The 13780-nt window shown below is 33.4% G+C and overlaps 2 protein-coding genes across 2 annotated transcripts in view; one reads left to right on the top strand and one right to left on the bottom strand.

Annotated features, from left to right (window-relative positions):
* LOC113520396 (COMM domain-containing protein 4) overlaps positions 1 to 13780 on the top strand; it is a 45815-nt gene that overhangs the window by 2301 nt on the left and 29734 nt on the right. The window lies entirely within an intron of this gene.
* LOC113520395 (uncharacterized) lies at positions 45 to 9513 on the bottom strand. Its single transcript, XM_026905721.3, has 2 exons — positions 9414 to 9513; positions 45 to 1377 (listed from the first exon to the last, which is right to left on the bottom strand). The coding sequence occupies exon 2, from the start codon at positions 1371 to 1373 to the stop codon at positions 336 to 338; it is 1038 nt and encodes a 345-aa protein (XP_026761522.2). The 5' UTR covers positions 1374 to 1377; positions 9414 to 9513; the 3' UTR covers positions 45 to 335.

Raw genomic sequence — 13780 nt, 5'->3', positions numbered from 1 at the left:
TTATTTTTAAATTGCCTTTATTCACCATAAATAAGACAGGAATAAATCAAAACTCAACTTATTATATTCTTTATTTGCTAACAAGATATTACAATAAATAAGAGTAACAAAGTTATAACAACAATATCACTTATAGTGCATAATTTCATTTTGTATCTGACGATCCCAGCCTATCGTCGGAAACAAAATTATAGCTCCCAGACTATTTTTTTTTTATATTTTCTTTTTCATTCTAATCACTATTAGAATCACTTATATGGCACTAATATGAAGCTATAGAGATCATCTCTAAAGTTTGAGAGCTATTAAATAAACGAGATCAAAATATTTCCTTGTTACAATGCCTTCAATATCTGATCATCTTGATTCTTCCTTATTAAAAGTATCGTATTCAAAGTTGACTCTGTCATGTCAGATGATGCAGGAGTCCACATGGGTCCTATAATAGGCGGAGATCGCTTTCCGCCCCATGCGCTGAACTTCACTTTTCGCTTGCCGTCCTTTTTCAAACTTACATCTAAGTACGGATGGCCTGGTTTATATATTTTCGGTAAGGACTCCAAAAATGTTTTGAACGGTAACGCTTCTTTAAGAGTTTTCTCGTCCAATTTGGTACTCAATGCGAGAATTTTAATTGGATGACGTTTGTCCAAGCTCGGAACGAATTGGAAGCCGGCCAAATCGAATCTTTCACCATTTGGTGAGAAATTTGATACGACGCGAGTCACCTCTGGCATTGTCGATAAGAAAATTATCTTCGAACCCTTCGAGCTTGGTTTATAAACCATTTGGCCATTCCGTTTACCACCCCAAGGGCTGAAACGAACTCTTTTCGGCATACTCGGTTCGCGCATATTAGAAGCACGTTTCCACGTCCACACGTTTTCTATATTTGGCTTATCTCTTTTGCCTCCCCATGGGCTGAAGCTCTTCTTGTCCAATGGTTCTAAAATATTCATATCTGTGGCATTCTCGTCTTCTCTGTTACTGAATGCTGCGAGAAACGGATTACCGATCATTTCATCATTATGAAGATATATGGTTTTGTCTGTATCAACGAGATTTGGGAGCCAGCGTTTATCCTTTACTTCCTCTTTGTCTTCAGCAGTCCGTCTCTTTCTTTGTAGATCCGATTGTCCGTGTTCGCTCATGTGATAATACTGATTGTAATTTTCGCTGTTTGACGCTTCGTTCTGGTAATTTTCGAAATCGTTTCTAGGCAGGCTGAAGTAGTTAATGTAAGGTAAAGGGTAGTGGAGTGTGGAATCGACGTTGTCCAGAACAGCATCAGCACCAGGCCCTCCAGTGCTGATGTGCTGGAGCCTGGCGATACCAAACCAGGAGAAAGTGATGAGTAGCCAGTGATGTGACATGGTTCTGAAATATAAAATAAAAATTATTATTAATCATCATTATATATTGCTCGCTGTGTGTGCCCTGGCATAAAATGGGCCACCCCTTCCTTTCCTGTTGGTGTCGTAAGAGGCGACTAAGAGAGGGCGAGGGATGGGCAGCAGCGTCCCTCTTAAAACATCTCCAAAAGCCTAACTGCGGTTGCCAACCCGCCTGCCAAACGTGGCAACTACTGGAAAAAACCTCTTATGGGGAAGGAAAAAATATGTGATGTAGAAATATCTTCAGTTTTTTTGATAGACACTTAAAATTATTAATGATTTTCATTTTACACTAAAAAGGTCTGTCTATATACGTTTATATATCTATACCTAAAGGCTAAAGTTCATGTTTGACTTAGATTTATAGAATTCACAAAAAAATCCTCGGAAACTTATTGTTCCACCATGGAATCGTGTGTTCAACATGCTCTTGACCGAGGTGAAGAAAGAACCGTAATGGAACTAAACCGTAATGGAGGCCACATTATTAGCAATATCTTATTTAATCGACCTTCACACCACTGGATTGTTAGTAATGGAGGCTGAGAATCCTATTGCTAGCAATATACCCAACCAGGTCGACCTCCTCGCGGTTCTCCCTGGAAACTATCATGGTTAATTCCTGATGAATTCATCATGATGAGCTAATTGGCCTGTTTTCATTCTCATCTATCATCCTTCACTGGTGCTCCGCCAGCGTATCTCGTTAGCGCAGGCAGGGTTACCATACCATTTACATCCATAAAAAAAAAACCACCTCCCTTGGAAGTCAACCTGGTTGATTCTATATGAATCCTTCAAGATAACTAACTAACCTGCTTTCATCCTCACCTATCATCCCTCACTGATACCAACGTATACGAACAGCGCAGGCGGGTTTACCATTTCATTATCATCCATAACAAAAAATGCTTAGACAATTTTTTAACATATTAATGTATGTATTTGTTTTCTGGTAATTTTCTTTGTTATTTGTTATTCTTTCCCAATTCCATTATGTTGTACGTTTGTTTATATTATCAACAGTACAGAATCTTTTATTAATGGGGGCGATGACCTTTTCTATATGAGGATTTTTCAAGACTCAATTTACAGGCACGAGTAGTTACTTATATACTTGTCTTTACACGTGAATTTGTTCATATGACTGCAAATATTGATTAACGGAATAAAATGTAATTTATGTCTTCTATCCCAAATGTTACAAGTACCTACTCGAATACCTGGGGGGAAGAATTTGTTAGTAATAGAGAGATTAGTCCCCATTGCTATCAATATACCTTATCAGGTCGACCTCCACTCGGTTCCCCCTGGAAACTATAGTGACTAATTTATCATTGAATTTGTCACAATGGACTAACTGGCCTGCCTTTTCATCCTCACCCATCACCTCTTACTGGTACCAGTGTATACCGATAGCGTGGGCGGGGTTACCATTCCATTATCGCCCATTAAAAAAATCAAATAACCAGTGGTATGGAAATCCGCAAGATAACACCTAGTTCAGTAAAATACATAAGATATATGTTGTATTAGATTTGGATGAGTATTAGTATTAAATCCAAGTGATGAATTTGATTGTATGACACTTAGTATCATCATTATTTATAGATGTAATGATCTTTGTAGCTGATGTCTGCTATTGATAAAATTGTCAAAATTTGTTTTAACTATTAACATTGTTTTATCCCCCGGGATAAGAATGGAGGTATCAAAATTCATTTCGGATAAAATATCTCAAGCACTAAGTAGTCATATTTAGAATTAAGTTAATAACAACTGTAGTTACAGTAGCTTTAAGGTTGAATATCGTTTAGGTTTAACTTTATCTTTGTATATTTGGGATAGTAAAAGTCGATTGAAGTTGAAGACGCGAACTGCAATTAAACTATACTTGAATTCATAGATACGAGTTTAAATAGATGTCATAAGCATTTTTATAAAAAATGATATTTTTAGCAGTTTGACTTTAATTAATAAAAAGCTAGTTTTTTGTTAATTAAAGTTAAATATTAATAGATATAAACAATCTAAGACTGTTTTCCACAAAAAAAAGACTAATTGTGGCAAACCAGTTATTATAATAAAAAAAAAAAACTACAGAAACGACTTTGATAAAATATCTCTTAAACGATTAGTCTGTAAGTACTCCTTTCAGGTAAAGAAAAATAAGAAGATAATAGGTGAGAATGAATGCTGGTCAGTTGGCCCACCATGATGAATTCGACAAAAATTAACCATGATGGTCTCCAAGGGGAACCGCGTGGAGGTCGACCTAAAAGGGAATATTGCTAGCAATGGAGCTATTAAACCTCATTACTAACAATCTCTTTCCCTCCTGGTTATTTGATTAGAATTATATATATTCTTTATTACACTTGTATGTTACATATAAAATAATGTATTTATAAATATTGTGAGCAAGGTTGGACTTATTTCTGACAGAGATCTCTTCCAGTCAACCCAATACAGTGAGAAAGCATTTCGTTACCGGGCAGCTGAAGTGCTACAAATATTAATACATAAACAAATATACAGAATTATTCGTTACTATTAGTATGCGTGTGGCTGCCAACACTCGAAGATTGACCACCAATATTACTACCAGAAGTTTTTTTTTTATACAACTTAAAATGGCAAACAAGCTGATGGCTCACCTGATGGAAAGTGGTAACTGTCGCCTAGACATGAGCAGTAGCATGGACATAACAGAGTATACTGTTTCGCCCATGATACCCCCCATGTGTTGCCATTCCTGAGGACTCAGATGTTATTCCTCTGTGCCCAGTAAATTCACGCCATATCCCACCCTTCAAACCGAAACACAGCCATGCAAACACAACTGTTCCACAACCATACTTATTAGCCACAAAATCTCTGAAAGCCATTTTTGATGGGTGTTTTTGAATCAAAATAATTGAAATAGTTTTTTTTTTTTTGAGACACAATCTTAATTTTAATATTAGTATAGAGGAGAAGAAGGGATTGTTAATAATAGGTATTAGTAGCCCCATTGCTAGCAATACACCCTGTCAGTTCGACCTACTCGCGGTTCCCCCTAGAAACCATCAAGTTCTATTCCAAGTAAATTCATCACTATAGGCTAACTGACCTGCCTTTTCGTTCTCACCTATCTCTCTTACTGGTGATCCGCCATCATATACCGATAGCGCAGGCGAATTTACTATTCTATTATCATCCATTTAAAAAACAAATTGTATAAATGTTTACAAACTCGAAATTCAATCAAACGTCAACAATCAACATCATTAAAATAATAAACTTTACTTGTTAGTGAGTTTGGTTGTATATTCATTATTGTCATTTCATATGATTCGAGACAATTGTTGCAATTAACCGAACTAGTTACCGTGATCGAGAATGACAAAAACTTTATATGTACGTACGGTCAGTATCAAAATTGAAAGGCGATAAACATATTAAGATTATTAGAAAATCCTTATTAATACTGTAAATGTAAATGTAAATTAGTTTATTTTGTTTATCGCCATATAACGTCTTAACCTCTCAACCAGGGGAGAAAGGGATTGTTAGTAATGAAGACTGAGAATCCCATTGCTAGCAATACACCTAGCCAGGTCGACCTTCTCGCGGTTCTCCCTGGAAACTATCATGGTTAATTCCTTGTGAATTCGTCGTGATGGGCTAACTGGCCTGCTTTCATCTTCACCAATCATCATTCACTGGTGCTCCGCCAGCGTATCCCGTTAGCGCAGGCGGAGTTACCATTCCATTTTCACCCATCAAAAAAAAACCTCTCAACCAATCAGTTTGAAATTTGATATACATGTACTATGTAGATATACATATATAGGCTATATTTTAACTGAGCGAGTTAAACATATCACGGTCACGTGGACAAAGTCGCGAGTAAAAACTAGTATTATATATTTATTGTAATCTTCATTTATATAAATCCCGTATCACGATATTCATTCACGCTAATCTCCAAAATCGCTCATACGACTTTAATGGTTTATTTTTTATTTTTTTTATACAACTTAGTATGGCAAACAAGCTGACGACCCACCTGATATTGTAGCTAAACTTTTTGATATTCCCACCTCTAACAGTTATCATTTTCCATTCACCCCAATGCGATTTGCGATTGCGTGTTTGTCGATTACTATCGGCACCGTCGGTTCGCACCTGTACTGCGGGTCTACCATGAAATGAAATTCGGAAATTTCGGACTCAATTTCATGTTTTTGTTTATACCAAAATCGGACCAATAAATGGAGTTTAACATTTCGTCCGTCGTACATCCTATCATAAAAGTCAAAAGGAACAATATTTTAACAATTTTAATCTTTCCAAACGGCATATATTATGTAATTTTAACATCAAATTTCTGTTTCGTTTCGATCCAAAATTTCGGAAAACATTTCATGGTAGGCTCTCTGCTCAGTTTGCTCCCACTTATCAGGCTATTTCTCTGCTCAATTCTCTGATTGCTCAGCAGCCAGATACTGATATATTTAGTGACAGAATGGATATATTTTTAAAATGTTGTTTAAAATTTTTAAGTTTATAAATTAAACCTATAGCTCACTACACGTTTTGGGATACTGTAAGTGAGGTGAGTAATTTATAAATAAATAAATCAGGTGGACCGTCAGCATGTCTGCCATGTCCATAATGCTCTTCACATTTACATGTAGGCGAAAGTTACCATAATCCATCAGGTGGGCCGTTAGCTTTTTTCCATTCCCATGCCATAACAAATTATTCTATCGAATTTTGATAATTTATTAGATTAATCTCAATAAGCAATTCACAGATCAAAACACCTACGCAAAAAAGGTTGTTTTGATCAAGTTTTTATATTTATATTAACTTTGAACCGCATTTTCAACTTTGGACTTTGGTTGTGTTTGATACGAAATTGTTTCAAATGCATCTCCGAAATAAATGTTAAATAAATTTATCTTATATTATAAATGCGTAAAGTATAATGTTTGGATGTTTTGTTGTTTTGATGTTAATTTGGTTGTGTTGAAACGACTGATTCGATTTAAATAAAATTTGGTATATAAATAGATTGTCTATTGTATTAAATTATATATACCTGAATAAAATTATAAGCTATTTTACATTAGTTTTTTTTATTGTACAGAGGAATAACACCTTAGTCCTTAATGGCAACGCGTGGCCCCCATGCGCGAATTCGTCCATGATACCCCAGCTGACGGCCCACCTGATGAAAAGTGGTAACCATGGATGCTATAGACATGAGCAGTACCATGAACAAAACAGAGTATACTGTTTCGCCCATGATACCCCCATGCGTTGCCATTCCTGAGGACTCAGGTGTTATTCCTCTGTACCCAGTAAATTCACGCCATATCCCACCCTTCAAACCGAAACACAGCCATGCAAACACAACTGCTTCACGGTAGAAACACGAATGGGACAGAGGTACCTAAGCAATCGACTTTTGTACAGTCTCCCCTGGTCTACTTTTTTCTAGTCAATTTTCATATCCCGCGGATAAAATCCTGGGCCAAATTCTAGTAGAGAACAAGAACTAGCTGTATACCTCAGATTTGCCTACACACCGCTCGTTATTTTCTGTTCCTATGAGAATTTCGAAGAATACTACCTTAATGAATGCCTTCATTATAAAAGTGACTCAAATTATCCAAATTTTAAATTTCTAACCCCAGAGGTTTCGTCTTTGTATGGATAGATCAGTGAATCGGGTCATTTTTAACCGACTTCTAAAAGAAAAAGGTTCTCATTTCGGTTGTATACTTTTTAACGTGTGTTATCTCATAACTCCGTCAGTTCTAAACCGATTTGAAAAATTCTTTTTTTATCTGAAAAGATATACTTACAGATAATAGAAAATTTGTCAAAATCGGTTTAATTTAGTTTTTAAGTCAAAATAACGGATCTTTTTGCAATTGAAGTTGTTTTTTTTTTTTTTTTTTTGTTAGACAATCTTTAATTATTACACGTATTTTTATTTTTAAGTGTAATTACGAATGGGAGACTAAATAAATAAAAATAAAGCTTGGGTACCTCTATCCCACACTATTTCTGATGTGAAGCAGCAGTGCTTGTATAATTATGTTTCGCTTTGAAAAGGGGGATATGGCTGTGGAATAACTGGATAACATATTTATTATAAACTAGTTGAACGCTCCGGCTTAGCGTGGGTATATTAATGTAAAAAAAACAAACCTTCTCTTTTCAACCGACTTCAAAAAGAAACAGGGTTTTTATACCACTAAGGTGACAAACAAGCATACGGCCCACCTGGTGCTAAGCGATTACCGTACAAACTTAAAAAAGTGATGAGCTAAATAGATGCAGCCGTTTTGAAGCGATTCACATCATACATTAGACAATTTTTATTGCAGGAGAAGGGATTGTTAAGACTAGCAGCCCCATTGACAGCAATATACTCTGCCAGATCGACCTTCAAGCTGTTTCTCCTGAAAATCATCTTGATAAATTCCTACTGAATTTATCATGATGTGCTAACTGATCTGCTTTTGTCCTCACCTATCATCCCTTACTGGTGGCCCGCCAGTGCATACCGATAGCGCAGGCGGGGTTGCCATTCCATTTTTTTTAATTATCGCCAATTAAAAAAAAATGGAACCCAAGAGAATGTCTATTTAATTTTGCATTAAATAGACGTTCTCTTGGGATAATCTTTTTATGCTAAGTGGTGATCAGAAATTATCTTAACCATCACTATATATCTAGATATAAAGCGAAAAACCCGTAAGCGATATAACTCATCAGCTTTTTTTTTAATGTGTGATAATGGAATAGTATCCCCACCCGCACTATCGGTATACACCGGCGGGGCACCAGTGAAGGATGATAGGTGAGGATGAAGCAGGTCAGTTAGCCCATCGTGACGAATTCAACAAGAATTGTTCACGATGGTTTCCAGGGGGAATCACGTGGAGGTCGACCTAATAGCGCATATTGCTAGCAATGGGGCTTTCAAACTCCATTGCTAACAATCCCTTTCCCCCCACTCATCACCTTTCAGGTAATGTTAATATACAATATGTTATATTAATAATAAAATTTTATTTTTCCTCACAAAGGTCTAAATTATATCTAATAAGTCTAAGTTATGTGAAACAAGCTATCAATAAAAAGCGATATATTTCGCCTTTAAGTGTAACTGGTGTCTATTCTAGTTTAAACTTGTGTTACAGTGTCCCCAAGCTCTCACCCAAGTTGTCTAAACATAAAAAAATAAATAGAATGATAATAATGACAAATGATGAATAAATTGTGAAGTTACGGCAACTTTTAAAAAAGTTCGCAACGAAATTGATCGGAAAGAAAGATAGTAAAATTTATGAAGTAAATATGAAAAAAGTCCTTACAAAATTGTGTATGTTTAAAAATATGTAGAAAATCGTTACACTTATAAAACAGATATAAATAAAACTGGCCGTGTGGTCCCGGCATAGAATGGATCCCTCCTTCCTTTCCCGTGAATGTCCTAAAAGGCGACTAAAGGAATTCAATATTCACTGAATGGACAGCAGCGTCCCTCAAACATTACCAATAACCTAACAGCAATTGCCAATCTGCCTGTCAAGCGTGGCAATTACTGGCAAAACCCCCTTATGTGGGAGGAGTAGACAGTTAATGGCTAATATGACAAAAAAGATTTAAACTAATATTACAAAGAGGAGAAAAATATTTGTTTTTTTAGTAATTGATTCTCAAAAATATTTAACTGATAAAAAATTGTGTCACCTATAGAAATCTACATTATCAGAGAGTAACAGGTAACGATTTTATTTTCAAATTATATATATAATTATATAATTTCAAATTATATAATTATATATATAATTATGTTATAAAATAATATTTTATATTATTTTATAACACAAAAATAATTTTATCAATACCAATTTATTTATTTTACACTATAATTTCGATAGAAACACCTTCCAGTATTATTTACTAAATATGTCTAATATAAAAAAAAGATAGATTAAAATCGGAACTTACCTATAAAAGTATATTACAGCATTACCCTAAAGTAGACACTTGTTACCTAACTAATGTTACAATTATATCGTAAGGTAAAGTTCACGGCTTGACACTTGGGTACGGTGTGAGTGTACGTTCAAGAAACGCCGCTTATATACGGTGTCCCCTTGACGCTCTTCGGTGTAGCGTCAGCAACAAAATCTGGAATTTGTATATTTAAAAAAGAATACATGTATCATCATAATCATCATCATCTTCCTACCCTTATCCCAATTATTATTTGGGGTCGGCGTAATATGGTTTTATCCATATTGCTAAAGGATTTGGCTTATAGTTTTACAATCGGCCGCATGCCTGACGTCAACCCTCTTTGGGAAAAAAATACATTTATATTTTAACAAATTATATGTGGTTGTTTTTAGTTAGTCTATTATTGACATATAGTTAATTATTCAGTTATTATAACTGTAAGCTTCTCTCAAAAATAATAAATAAATAAATTGCTATTTTATTTTTACCAAAATTTTACCACGTTGGTTTTCAGAGGAGACCACGTGGACGACTTGATAAGTTACATTGCTAGCAATGGGACCATTAGACATCCATGTCTAATAATCGCCTCCCACACACACACACGCACGCACGCACGCACGCACGCACGCACGCACATAGGATCACTAGGTCACTATAAGTGGAAGGAGGGAAAAAAGCCATTCCCTTGCAATTGGACAAGGTAGATTAATAATATACTTATAAATTATAATTACCAATCTGTAATTCAGTATCTAGGTTCTGTAATGAAGTTATAAACTTCAAAAAAGGAGGAGGTTTGCAATTCGTTGGTTTATTTTTCTTTGTTACCTCATAACTCTGTCATTTATAAACCGATTTGGAAAATTCTTTTATCTGAATAGATACACTTTCAGGTTAGTTCTATGGAAATTTTATCAAAATTAGTTCAGTAGTTTAGTTTTTAAATGAGAATCAAGATTTTATTACAATGGAAGTCAGTGTTTTTGTTAAACAGAATCTTAAATTATAAAAACCCAATTTTATCGCAACAACTTATCCCGCCATTGCAGTGTACTTACACGTAATTGTAATACGAGTAAAATGTAAATAAATTCATTTCTCTTGCCATCAAATACACATATTTTAGCCGTTTTATTGTATCACGTTGCATTCAAATGTACTCTAGGAAATACGAGTATGTCAAATTCTAGTTAACGGAATTCCCACACCATCACGCAATCAACACGAATTAAACTCATTTTGATCAAAATCAGCCGTTTCTATATTGTACGTACAGAAATCATTTTAATCTTACATTTCACTTAACCGACCCTAAGGTTGTCTTGAAAAGATTGCTCTCAGCGATATGACTGCTTTACTGTACTTATACAACTGTATCGTTACATGTATTAATTGTTTGCTTATTGCCTATATTGTTTAATGCAAATAAGTATACTTATTCATTCATTCATTAGTTCACTTTTAATAATATTGACTACTTAAAATAGCTTATAAACAAGTATATTTCAATAAAGATTATTCTTTTATATTCTACAATAAATACATTTATACATTTTGCAACTGCAGTATAATCATTATCAAATCTAACTAAAATAAAAAAATTCTCCTCTAGTGACACCGTTCTTTTTTAATGATAACATACAGCCCATATTAGTTGCTAGTAATGTAGTTTTGTATAATTGAAAATATTTTTAAAAACATTTAAATAATTTTTGACTTTATCACTTACAAACATAAAATCAAATATCTATTCTCTTTATAATTCTAATTTAAGTTTAAATAATCTTGAATTACTATTCTAAATTGACCCTCGAATCGATTCAAACGGTTTTTTTTTTTTTGTATTTGCAGATATCTATATAATATCAATATTTTTTAATACAGGCACAATGTATGTAAGTCAAGAAATATAAATTAGTAGATAAAAAATCAAATTAGAGATAAATAGGATGAAGATTTAAAACCTTACAATAAAGCCCTTTGCTTCACAAGTTGATAAAAGCAAAAATTTTATAATACAAGTGATATCATTATAATTTTTTGACTTTCTCTTGACCAGCATCGTAACTGTCGAGCTCTTAAAAGTTTATAATAGGTCCCTTGTTGCTCATCTCGACTACAGGCTTAAGTTTTTTAATCATGAGATACAGTGTCTACCTGTCTCCTTCATCATCACATGAAATGCAGTCTCCTCTTAATATTACCGCCTTACTGTAATACAATTTTATAGTTGTGTTTGTTAATTGTGTTGCTTATTTCCTATATTGTATAATGCATATAATTTATACTATATATTTCATTCATCAAACAAGCTTTTACCCACTACTTCGTCTGCGTGACCAGGACTGGTCAGGATAAAGAGAAGCCTGTATTTTTCTCTATCTTACTTATCACGTGTACACCAAATTTCATAGTGATTCAATAAGACGTTAAGGCACTAAAAAGTAACAAACTAACACACTCATATTTTTAATATTAGTAAAGATCTATAAAAATATTTGTATGATGTATGCTTAGATCTTCAAAAGTACGCAACTGATTGTGATGCAGTTTTTTAATAGATAGAGTGATTCAAGAGAAAAGTTTATATATATATATATATATATATATATATATATATATATATATATATATATATATATATATATAGACATTACTATCCACTGCTAAACATAGGCCTCCCTCTATTTGGGGGGTTTTGCCAGTAGTTGCCATGCTTGGCAGGCGAATTGACAACCGTAGTTAGACTTTGATGATGTTTTAAGTGGGACACTGCTACTCACCACTCAACCATCAAGTTCCCTTAGTCGCTAATTAGTAATTTACATTTTTTCTACATACTTTTTGCTTTCTTCTAGAACGCAAATAACTTATATCTGAAATTAATTTCTAAACCGCTTCAGTGTAAACTTTACATAATACGACAACTTCATTATTTAGCTTGGCGAGAAATTAGATAAAACACTCGTCCACTTATTATACGAATATACCTATTTTATTTGCCTGATATTAAGACATAATAAATTCATAAATACTTCAGACGACATCGAACGTCTTAAGTTATTATGTAAACGTAAAATATTTGTCAATTTATAGACAATAAAATGTGAATAATTTATTTACGGTCCAAACGTTGATAATGAACCCGGATACCTTCTTTTGTTGGTAATGTTTTATTTATATTCTCCTGATTTAAACTAACGTTTCAATTTTACAAATCTTATTAATACAATAAAGTTGTAACTAGATAAGGTCTGCACATGAAAGGTATTTAGAAAAACTATATGAAAGAATTTATATTAATAAATGCCATTTTTCATGTAACGTACGTTCGCCACTACCGCCCTCAAACGCTTTCTGTTTTTACCTAATAGTTAGCTGATAGAGAATACCATGTAGTATTAAACTCATCATTTGTGCAAATTTCATTATATAATAAAGAATAAATAAACAAATAAGCCAATATAACAATTTTTTAAAATTTTATCTGTCTGTATGTTTGTGCCGGTATTGCGCAAAAACTGCAATTAAGTTAGATGCGATTTTCACAGTCTTACTTTAAGGTCTTAATTTAATTTGCTTTTTAAAGTATTCGATTTATTCGTTATTTCGTAATAATAATAATATTCTTTATTATGAGATACTCAACCCATAAAGATACAGTTGTATTATAACGTACTCGGAGAACATATAAAAATATAATAATTAAAACATACAAAAAAAAACATAAAAATTAAAACATGTATAAATTAAATAAAAAGTAAAGTAAAATAATATAGCACACTCAGCTATTAGATAAAAACAAGAGAACTTTATTTAAATCTGGTTTAATGTTTTATCTCAATTTGCTATCTAAAAGTTGTCAATTTCCTACCTATGAAAACTAACGTACGAAATAACGAGCAAGAAGTTAGTCATAATTTTTTTTTTGTTGTATTTTGCGATTTTTTTGCTATCGTTCCGTTTGTAGGGTGACCAACTGTTGAATTGCAATAAGACATTGTGTCCCACGACATAGGACTAAATGTCTCTGTTGTCCAATTATTTTATATTCATTAGTTTGTTGCACTAGTGTCGTTTCCTAGTTGCCCGTTTTGTAAGGGACAATAGTGAAATAAATGTAAACTTTGTAAGTTAGGTCATAAAGTTCAAATGTCAACAACTATGTCATCTTTATACTTATTTTCGTCTCAAGTTCCTTACGATGTAGCAATTAATGTTTATTTATTTAATAATAATATTTTACTGAACTAGGTGTTATCTTGCGGATGTCAAATTTGCTGGTTATTTAATTATAATTATTTTGTTTAATACCGCTACCATTAATTAAAGACTAACCAAAAATAAACAAA

Source organism: Galleria mellonella, unplaced genomic scaffold (genome assembly GCF_026898425.1).
Source record: "Galleria mellonella isolate WM207_F2 unplaced genomic scaffold, CSIRO_AGI_GalMel_v1 utg40, whole genome shotgun sequence".
Taxonomy (NCBI): Eukaryota; Metazoa; Arthropoda; class Insecta; order Lepidoptera; family Pyralidae; genus Galleria; species Galleria mellonella.
Note: the sequence above shows the minus strand (reverse complement) of the source record. Positions and strands in the feature narration are given on the sequence as shown.

Excerpts from the sequence above, each read along its gene's own strand:
- LOC113520395 (XM_026905721.3), bottom strand. The coding sequence starts at position 1,373 with ATGTCACATCACTGGCTACTCATCACTTTCTCCTGGTTTGGTATCGCC.